We start from the raw sequence: 11,803 nt of genomic DNA on the forward strand, positions 1-11,803 counted from the left end.
AAACATTCATATATTCACTTCAAATCATTAATAAACTGCATGGACGTAACTCACGGTGAAAAATAATATATATTTATTAACAAACTTGAACAGCAAACAAATTGAACATACACGCCAATTTTGAGCCCTCGAGACCCGATGCTACCTCTGGATTTAAATGTTATTCTGGCCGCGACTTGATTGGAACTGATCTTTTCCACTTGAATCATGTTCCCCTTCCACCAACGAGACGACGGTCCACGTGGAGACAGAGCACAATTCCGTGGGAAATGAAAGTGCAAGTTTGAAATACTCCCAAGTACTCGTGTATTTTCCATCGCTAATGGAAATACAGTTCCTTGAAAATACTTCAACCCTGCATAAAATTTGAGTCTTTCCGGACGCAAGTTACCAAAATATTAATATGAGAAAATTATTTTTCAACAAGAGTCTGTTTGAAAAAGTCCTAATTCTACATCTTTTTAAACGAACCCAATCTATAAAATTATTTCAATATCATCACCATTACAGAGGCATTTGTCATACCAGTGGACCATCCTACCAAAACCCTCTCCATAAAATATTGCAGATCAAGCCGTTTGGTTGCACCAGTAATGTGACGACGAGCTGTCAAGGATCACTACGATTATTGGAAGTAATTTCAACTGACATTTTTGAAACATTTTTTGGAATTTCCGACACCATTCAAGCACATCATAACTCATAAAATTTTCTGATTCTAAACTTGATTCATTCAATTTCTGCTGAACTATTGCCCTTTGCTTGCAAAAAAACCAACTATGCAACTAGCACTTGGTGAGATACTTTATTGAGGCGGCCATGTTTCTGGCTTTATAACTCGACAACAATTGACGATCTTGCTGCGCTGATCACAGATGGTTTGGTGGGGGAAGGAGGAAACACGCTGTTCAGTGAAAATCGCCCCACTACTACTTGTATTGTATATCGTATGTTACAGTATTATGTGATCAGAGTTTGAAAAAATGACCTTCGTAGTTGGACGTTTTTGCAGCTTGAATTTTGTCTCTTCTAGAGTTGCTATTAATATTTAGATTTTTCATAATTTTTATTCTCAGTCACTATGGTTTCTATGTATTATTTAGTACAGATAGTTATCAGGAGAAGAGCTGTGGCAACCCAGGATGACGAGCTACGGCTCTTGCACAGATCTGATAAATTGAGTGTAATTTGCTGGCCGTCGTCTACTGTGAGTCTCGTGCATTAAATCATCGCGATCGTATTATAAAAGTATTATCGTAGAAAATTCTATTACAGAACATTTTATTTCATCAATTATCAATATAATTGTAGGTTATAATATTTGATTGTATTGCATTATTTTACTTTAATATAACCGCACGTATCATTAGCTGATACGAGATTGATCAGAGCTCTTCTTTAAATAAATTCAACAATGTTATCATAAATGTACAATAAAATAGAACAGAATATCTGAATATTCATGGTGGAGTAGAGAAATTGGTAATTCAGAAATAATGTAATCAATAGGTAAAATTCATAAAACTAGCAAATTACATACAGGTGAAATATGGCATGTATTCTTGAATTATTGTTTAATGTCGACCCAGGTAAAAGTTATCCAGGTAAAGTTACCCAGACTTTCAAATGTAGCAGAACTTGTCCAAAGACTTGAAAATAAAATGTCTAGTGTTCTGGATAAAATTCCATGTAGACTATTCAAAAAGCACTTTCGTGAAGTTAGTGAGCCTCTCACGTATCTATTGAATCACTCTGTTGAGTTGAGAATTTTCCCTCCTGAAACGACTTTGAAAGAGTATCAAATTTGAGACCCAGATCTGAAGCAACTGTAGCTATGTCTTTTTTTTTTTAATTCCGATCTTAGTTCACGAATTGCATTCAGTATCTAAGTGTCGCTATTTAGGGCTACATTATCGGGTTATGGTGAACCGACAATTTTGTTTTATTTTGAACACAGGCATCGCATTTCCAGGAGTTTTGTTAGCAGCGCTCATTTTCTTAAACTTATCCGGATCACCTATTCGCGTACAGATTGCATGAAAATTATTCGCGCAAACAGAACATTGTATCATGTCTTTTACATCTGGGACAGAACACGCTTTGCACTTGGACATAGTGGAATAGAATAAATGAAAGTCACCACAGAAAACAGCCTAACAAAAATTGATATAAATCACTTTACGATCGCACGTATACTATTAACTCGATGCAGTTTCGGAACGGTACTGAACAAGCATGAGCCGATTGGCTGGGACGAGCGAACCTATTTCTATTAGATAACCGCTAACTCGGTTTTCATCCTACCTCGACCGTGGCTGGTCGTAGACGACCAGCTTCATAGCTTCACATCATAGCTTCATGAAGAAGAACTATGTGGGCTATAGGCTTGAGTTAACAGTGAAATTTGGAACATAAACGCCCTAGGTGCGTACAGACTTACAGTACGCTCTGCTCCGCAAACGAACGTTCCAGAGCAGATCGCAAAATGATCGCAGGTCGAGCAAGAGCGGAACGCGAACAGAGCGTGTAACAGAGCTCGATCTTGGTAAGTTCCTAGGGTGAATTAACCAATATTTGCGCATGCGCGGTTAATGTTTTTACGATCTCTGTGTTAGCATATAAAATTATCAAAATTAATTATTAAATCATCAAAATTTAATAATGTAAAACCATTAATAATAGGTAGCAGCATATTAGAATTTAGAAGAAAGAAGCCAAACTCCCAACTACGCCTTTCACCTTTCAAAAAATTGACAGACATAACTTTTTTGTAATAAAAAAATCAACATAAATGCAACAAACATAATAATATCATCAATTTATTATACAAACATATTAAATTATGTTTAAAACATAATGTATTATTAGGCTACCCAACAATCCCCCTAGTCAGAATATTTTATTTAGTTTTGTCACCCGATCAGATGGATTGAACGTTTCACATTTGTGAGGGTAGGTTGTAGCGAAGTCAACAATAAGAAAAGAGCGGAGCGATCATCCTTCGAACATATTTCGAACCTCAAGTGAACCCTTGCATAACATATCGCGTAACGTTCATGATCGGAGAGAGTGCGGAGCGTGTTCGAGGCGCGTATATATGTACGCACCTTAAGGAGCACTGCTCTGTCATTGAGCGTAAAGGTTGCTAAGGTTAAAAATGTGTACACAAATTCTTCTAAATGTTCATAAAAATGTTGATACATTATCATATATACATTAGTTGACTGATTTTTATACATTATAAATATACATTAGTTGACTGATTTTTATACATTATCAAATAAATACTGCAGGAATAAATTACATACATTGTTTTACAAAAAACCGAATTGCAGAAATTACGGATTTGGATGATATTGATATAATATTTTATTCATCTGAAACTTGTAACCGTTTGTGTATGGATAAATTAAAACCAAACTCGAACTATGCAAAAACACGTCCATAAGCAACAACATCTAAGTTTAACACTAATCTACGTTCACTTGAAGATATGATTGCATTAATGAGTTACAGAGTTTGAACCAACAGATGATGTATCTCCGTTTAAACTGGCATGTTACATGCAGGCCTAAAAAAAGGCAAAATCCACTCTTCAAGTTAAGTCTGACAGAAAACATCATTTTTTTGAGATTCAATCCTAATCTAAATTTAATAGATCTAAAAAAATCATCATAATCATCACCATCATAATTTTTAGCATGAATAGGTATACAGGAAATATTTGTGCATGCCTTTTCTGTGGTTGTAGTTTAAGGTTTATGACGATGTATTGAGCATCGTATTAATAAAACTGTATTTCAGTAGAATATACAGGATATTTTGTTTTCATTACAGTATTATTTATTTTTTTGAATGATATTCCTATTAAAAAAAAAATGTTTTTTTTTTCAGAAAGCACCTGCTCGGATAGTGTAGACCTCGCCGATTTCCTGAGAAGAGTGTTATACAAAGCGAACACTTCGATTCTACACCACAAAGTAAAACCGGTCACCAAACGCAAGCGATTCATTTTCGAATTCCTGAATGTTCGGGGAACAAGTGTTCTCGAGTTTGATGCTCTTCAGTTTCTACGTGCCTCCTTTTTGCTCAATGATGACAAAAATTTCCTCTGTATTTTGACAATAACTCTGACCGAAAGGTTCCCAGTGACTGCGCCTGTTTATACATTACGATCAATTTATACCGCGCAAGAAGTAGTAATTCTGGAAAATGTGCCTTTCCATGTTTCATGGGATATTCGAGTTGCAATTAAGAGAGCTTTGCTGTACATTGAGAACAAGTTGGATGATATGAAAAACAAGCCAGTCCATATTTGATTGTCTCCTCTCATTCAAACAGCTATAAATTATTATCATGATACTCGACCCACTTCATTCAATTTCGTTCAGTTATTTTTTGGTCCAATATATGGTCTTAATTTGTCGGTCCTATTTTCAAGGTTGGAGCCCAACTTTTACACCCGGTTGCACAAGTCTCTTAACTTTTAATCCCGATTAAATGCCACGAGAACCAATCAGAGAAGCCTTCTTTTCTTCTCAGATTGGTTCTCTTGGAATTTAATCATGATTAAAATATAACAGGCTTTTGTACAACCGGGCCTTAACTCTACTTTCCCATATGAATTTCTGCTCAGCTGGGCAGAAAAATAATAAAATCAGTTCTGTTCTTATAGGAGTGTTCAAGCATTGCAATAATTAATGTATGGTGAACACTACTTGAGAGCGAGTGATATTATGTTTTTGTCCAGCAGAGTATAAAATCATGGTCTCAAGGTCTGTTTTTGTCACGGTAACTTAGGCAGAAGTAAACGGTAGATGAAATGTATATTATTCAGTTGTTAAATGATTTCACCTCTACCAAAAAGCTGATGTGTCATACTCATATTAGCAAATCTATTGACTTTTTTAATTGAATGTTTTAAATCGAACTCTTCGCACATAACATTACATCAACAGTAATGTGGAATGACATTAGAAACACCTAACATTAAATAGAAAGAAATAATAATAATTTATTGTCATTAAACTTTCAAAAAAAAGCAATAGACAACGTCATAATCGTTATTTGCATATACATACAACATATACATATAAAATGTAAACAATAAATAACAGAACTTTACAATAATAAAATACGCAATACATTCAACTTAGAAATGAATTGAACCATCATTCAAAGCTAGGAACTCAGTAATAACATAAAAGGGATGTCCAACCAGCCACTCCTGAAGCTTACGTCTAAGAACGCTGATGGGATAATCTTTCACCTGTCTTGATAGCTTATTGTAGCTTTTGATCCCAATTACTTCGTAGCTCTTTGTTGATTTCGTCAGTCGGTTAAAAGGTACATTTATCATTTCACGATGCCGAGTGAAATGCTCATGTATGTCCTGCCTACGTTCAAGATGGGATATATTGTCAATTGTATACAGTATAACCTTAAACATATATACATTTATTACTGTCATTATTTTCATGTCCATGAACAGCGGTCTACAATGGGCAAGGAATTGTGCACTAGAAATTATTCTAACAGCTTTCTTCTGGAGTACAAGCACACTCCGTATATCACTACAGTTTCCCCATAAAATAATTCCATATGATAGCAGACTATGGAAAAACGCAAAGTAAGCTGATCTCAAATACATGTAGGTCACATGCTCTCTTAAGTTGTGTAAAAGATATATAACTCTAGAGAGTTTACCAGTCAAATATTCAATATGTGGCCGCCAAGTCAGCTTCTTATCCAGGAAAATACCAAGAAAGTTACTACTTTTAGAGGAGTTCAACAAGGTAGCTCCCCTCAAACCAAAATGCAGTGACTGGGTCTTGCTCTCATTCAGTAGGAACCCATTTGCTCTAAACCAATCCGATGCTTTAGACATAGATGTTGCCGACGAAGTTTCAAGTTTGTGGATGTCATTACTCTCATTTACAAAAGTTGTATCATCGGCATACAATATTGTCTGATTCTTTACGAAGCTTGGTAGGTCATTTATCATTAGTATAAAAAGCAGCGGCCCGAGCACGGAACCCTGTGGTACACCATACTTGACTTCTGATACCTTGGATCTTGATCCCTTAATACACAGTATCTGTTTTCGCTTTCGTAGATAAGATTTTAATAATCTATTGGGAAATCCTATTGCCGCCATCTTATCCAGAAGAAAGGAATGGTCAATACAATCAAATGCCTTGCTCAGGTCACAGAAGGTGGCCTGAACAAAGCGTTTACCCTCAAAAGCCTCAAGAATTTTATTGATGAGTGAATCAACAGTTTGTGTGGTCGACCTATTCTTAATAAAACCAAACTGCTCATTACATATAATTTTATGTTGCTTTATATTTGCTTATGAATTATAATTTCAAAAACTTTGGCAAAAATGGGAATTAATGAGATTGGTCGGTAACTGGAAGGGTAATTCTTGTCACCTCTCTTATAAACAGGTATCACTCTCGATAGTTTTAGTGTATCAGGAAAAACGCCTTGCTCTATGCATTTATTTATACAATAAACTAAAGGACATGCTATGCAATCACCTAATTTCCGAAGTAGATTATTTGTGAGGCCATATAGATCAACACTGTCAGATGATTTTAATCTATTCAGAGCATCCAGGACATCATCCATGGTCACTTCTGCAAACTGAAAAGTAGGCCTCTCTTCTCCAGTGATGAAATTCTGCATCATATCCATTGCAGTCTCAGTAGGTTTCATTATTCTACTATTTATATCATCAACCGCACTCCCACAGAAATCATTAAATTCATCAGGTGATACTGGAATTACGTCGTTGCATTTACTACCGTTTACTGAACCTATTATTTTCCAGGCCATTTTGCATTTGTTTGCTGCTTTCTCAATTCGACCAATTGTGTGTACTTTCTTAGCATTCATAATTGCTGTTTTATACTTACTTCTAGCATCCAAGTATAATAGCCTAGTTACCTCCGTGTTAACTTTCTTATTTAAAACATTAAGCATCAACATATTGTTTTTCACATTAGTCAATTCAGTTGTGTACCAATCATTCTTACGTTTATCAATTCTGTATTTCCTGAAATGTCCATTAACTTTACACTTTCTTTGAGGTATAGTGCTATCAAGGATACTCATAAATTTATCAAAAATCTGACCTGCTGTAGACAACTCCATACTACTAAAAAACCTCACCCAATTATAATTTCTAAGAGATTCTCTACAATTGGCCAATTTTAAGACATCTATTGGCCTAGAAGTAACAATTCTAGCCTGGGTATTATTAATTGATTTATCTATAAAAAAATTCTTCACAATTAGACATACAGAGTCATGGTCAGAGAAAGTGCAATTGATAACTTTTCAAATCTGATTCAGTTCTGTGATGCAAGCATTTGTAAACACATTGTCAAGACAAGCTTTCCCTCGTGTCGGCATATTATTCTGTGCTGTAAAGTTATATTGCCTAAGTAGGTTCTTGAAATCAGCTACATGCCTCTTATTGACAGTTACATCGAAATGCACATTTATATCTCCACCAATTACAATTTTATAGTTTCTCCATTTATAACTCGCGTAAAATAAAAAGAGAGCTTCCAAACTTTCCAAGAATTTTGATGGATCTCCATTAGGTGACCTATAGATAGATAAAATTACCACCTTGCTCATCTCTATGCAAACACCAGCTATTTCAAAATCAAGCTCCTGGCACATTGACTCAAGTTCTAACTTCTTAGCATTGCCTGACAGTGCTTCCGTCACAAAGATTGCAACCCCCCACGCATATGAGTATCCCTACAGTAAGACTGGATCAATTTAAAATTATCCAACTGTTTAAAAGGCAATTCAGTCTTCCTACACCAGTGCTCACATATACATAATACATCAAAATTATTGTCTGCCGCATATTCATTGACTAATAGATTTTTATTCTCAAGGCCTTGTACATTTAAATATCCAATTCTGAATTCAATATTAGTAGATGTTATCAAATTTACAGCCCGTTTAACTTCATTATAGTTAGAATGTAATGCTTCCAGGTCCTGTCTGTCTAAAGGTTTTAGGGTTTCTGATTGATCTTCTTCTAAAGCAGGACCATAAACTAGTTTTCCGAATTACTAGTATACCCTAACTCAATAATATTCCCGCCAGCAAGCCCACACTCGAACTGTTCTTTTAATTTTCGAGCCAGTGCAGTTTTTCCCTTTCTATTCAGATGTAATCCATGCCTTGTGAAGTTTTCTCTACGTAAGTCAGAAATATCTATAACTTTACGTTATCAAATTTCCCACAAATCGTTTTAATTCTTCTATTTTTGTTTTTCTTATTTCGGTGTTGACACAGGACCAGTCCGGTCGATCATGCCTCAGTGGATACTAATATATTTGTAAAATTCAATACTTGGATAAGAGTAATCAAGCTTCTTAAAAATTTCGACGCCTCATTAAAATAAACATCATTCGACCCTCCAATAACAACCACGTTATCATCACATGATAAATCATGAGTGTCACTTCTTATATTATTAGCAATAGGGTCAAATCCTGCGCCTGGCATGATAAAACCACTGACAGATTTTCCGTGCTCAGGTTGACCAAGGTGGTGTACCAAATCGCGACCGTGACTGTCTCCATACACTCTTATTGCATTACCATTACACTTATTATTACAAGTAGTGTGAGTCACTTTTCCATTAATAGGCCTACAACTTTTTTCAAAACTTCGACTGGTTCAGGATTTGAGGGCTTGAAATTTCCTTTCTTAAAAATTTTACTATAAGTTTGCTCCATATCTGCAATTGACAGGTTTCAAAACCTCACATGCATTAGCAAGCATCCTCCATCTATAGCTGGAAGCATTGAAATCATTGTCCAATTCAAGACCTGCAGTTAAGCATGTAGATTTGTTGATTTTCCTAAATTTCAAAACCTCTTCAATAAAATACAGTGCAAATACACCACATTCAAAAGTATTGTTCTGACGTGGACAGGGCATACTTATCAAATTTGCTGATTTGAAATATGGGCCTATCCTACTGACCAGAGTACTAGCGTAACTATCATTATGTTTACCCAACAAATCAAAGCTAATAAATTTATTGAAAACCCTATCATACAATACAGTTCTCCAATGAGAACCACATCATCCATTAGTACATTCAGTCTGTTGGCTATCACTAACAACAAATGCAATAATATTATTATTATGATTTACAATTTTATTCAGGAAAGACATATAAGCTTTTTCATCATGTATGCTCATAGCAGTTACTGAAGGCAATATTACTTAGCTCCCTGGAAAAGAATTCATCAGAAAATTACAAAAACAGTCCATATCGGAGTCAGCAATAAGCTCAGTCCTGAGAAATCGGCTAAGACGATCGACTAGGGTGCTTTCCTGTGACACCTCCTGCTCCGGCCTCCCTAGCTGCTCACAAGTCGTCATCTCCATTAAACGAATGTCCAGCTCCATCGAACGATTGATGGCCGCATTCCATTGTTCCTCTAGTACTTTTATTCTGGCTCTTAGTTTGTCATTATCCTGTTGTAACTGATTGTCACCTATTAACGTCCGAAGGGTAGTAAAACTATCATTGTCATCATAATTATTCTGTTTGTCCACAATGGAAAGTTCATCGTCAATTTCAGTAGTTAGGCCTATACCAGCCTGACTAATATGCTCGTGCGATCCATTTATTTCCCGTACAATAGATACATTTGAATTTGTTTTTATCGATACTGAACAGTTTTTGTATAAACACCGCCATGTAACATCGCCTTTATTCGAAGTTGATGCTTTCCTGTACTTTACACCGTTGTACTCAATAGCAGCATTACCTCTGGATGTTTTACACTGTTTGATAGTGAAGTTCATATCAATTATGTTGTTGTAACCGTAACGTGAAAAAAATGCTTTATTGGAAGATTGAGAGCTATATCATACAGAACAGTTTGTTGTTGACGTAAGTAGCTATCGTAATTCAAACTCTCCCGCCAGCACTTGAAAACAGTTCAAAACTACGTTGCTATGATACAATAAACCCGCTAAAATACAAAAGTCCGCACAGCTGATTGCATTCACTAGCAATACAAAATTAATTAGAAACCGTTCTAATAGTGTCTTATCACTTGAAACTGTAGAAATGATAAGAAGTTCCGCTCCGATCACTGGGCTATATTAACAGTACATATATATTTTCATTCATATAGCTTCTTAGTGTTTACTGTTTACTGTGAATAAACATGATTTGACTTGGTACCCCCGAATGAATTCAACAACTAGCCGATTCTTAGGTTAAGTACGCAGTCAGAAACACAATATTAAAGCTACCAGAGTTTAAACACAATTCACAAAGGATTCACTACATACAACAGCACACCATCACTATTTGGTCTGTATCATAACAGTTGAAACTTTTATATTACTCACTTAATTCATTAAATTAACTTCAAATGTAGAGCAACATGCAGAGTAAACTTCCTATTCCTGCGTCTGCGCAGATATGCGCTTCGCTTCGTGATAACTGTTTTGCGCGAGCGATAAAGTCGTAGAGGGTTATGTGTAACGTTATTTTTTGTTTGAAATGAACTAAAATCGCATACTAATAACATGCAATGCAAATAGATATTGTTGCATCATTGAGGCGACTTCATTAGCATGCCTTGGTGTGCACTGCAACAAACTTTCAGTGGTCACCTATCACTAAAGCGGCCATATCTCAGTTAATATTAGACCAATCTTAATAAAATTAAGATTGATTGTCTCGATAAATAAATAAATTGGTACCTGTCTCGATAGGTACCAATCGATAAATAATCAAATTTACTAAAAAAAGTTTAAAAAGTTTCTTGTAAATTTTTTGTAAAACTAATTTAGATATGTTTGTTATCCAGGAACAATGTCCTAGAGTATTGGCAGGGAGTTGGGGAACACTCTGTAGATCACAAAGGAAAAGATCATTTATAATAACAATCAACCAATTGAAAATGAAGCAATTTTTCCCAAAATGTTGACCACACATTTTTAAATAAACATAAAAAGGAACTATTCGCTGTAATATTTTTAAATAAACATAAAAAGGAACTATTCGCTGTAATGGTTTATAAATTATCAATGTTTTATGAGACTAATGTCAAATAGCATTTGAGAAAAGTATAGATAGGGTTCAGAAGTTTAACCAATCAGCAAAAAAGCTCACCCTTAAAAACTATTTTTGAATTTGGCTCCTTATGAAAAATAGTAGTTTTTGGCTCATGTTCTGGAATCTTGTTCTTGTTAAAATACTGACATTTTGCATTTGTTAAAATGCTGTAGAAAAGCCGCAATTAGTTTGAAATATCAACCTTCTCGTAATATATTTTATTATTCACACTTATTGTTTAAAGAACCTATTTAGTTCACAGTTCGTCACAATTATTATCAGAAATAGAAATCAATTTGTTCAATAATAATAATAAGTATTCAACTGAGAAATGAAATCTTTGTAAAATATATCCGTTCATGTATATATATATATATTTATGTAAATAGTAAATTATAGTATTATTTTAAATGAAAAAGCTCATTATTGTTGTGTTATTGTAGAAAGTTAAAATCAGGCCTCCATGTGAAATTCGAATCTGCTGGTACCCAGAAGTAAATAAAAAATATATTTAAATTCAGTATTCCGGGTTCTCGTATACATTGTTCTCAATTTATTTGTTGTTCCACAACATTTTTGTTCCAATTTAACATGCAAAAATGTTATTTGTTTTTTATTCTTCTAGATAATTGTAATCCTTTTTTTAAATCGTCCAAATAATAAACTATGCATTTCTTTGAA

The 11,803-nt window shown here is 34.7% G+C and overlaps 1 protein-coding gene across 1 annotated transcript in view; it reads left to right on the top strand.

Moving 5' to 3' along the window:
* Positions 1 to 11,803, top strand: part of LOC111049053 (BRISC and BRCA1-A complex member 2) — a 37,362-nt gene extending 25,559 nt beyond the window's left edge. The window contains exon 5 of the mRNA XM_022335046.2: positions 3,895 to 11,803. Coding sequence (XP_022190738.1) covers positions 3,895 to 4,319 — 425 coding nt within the window. The 3' untranslated portion in view covers positions 4,320 to 11,803. The remainder of the gene's footprint in view (positions 1 to 3,894) is intronic.

Source organism: Nilaparvata lugens, chromosome 4 (genome assembly GCF_014356525.2).
Source record: "Nilaparvata lugens isolate BPH chromosome 4, ASM1435652v1, whole genome shotgun sequence".
NCBI classification, from domain to species: Eukaryota; Metazoa; Arthropoda; class Insecta; order Hemiptera; family Delphacidae; genus Nilaparvata; species Nilaparvata lugens.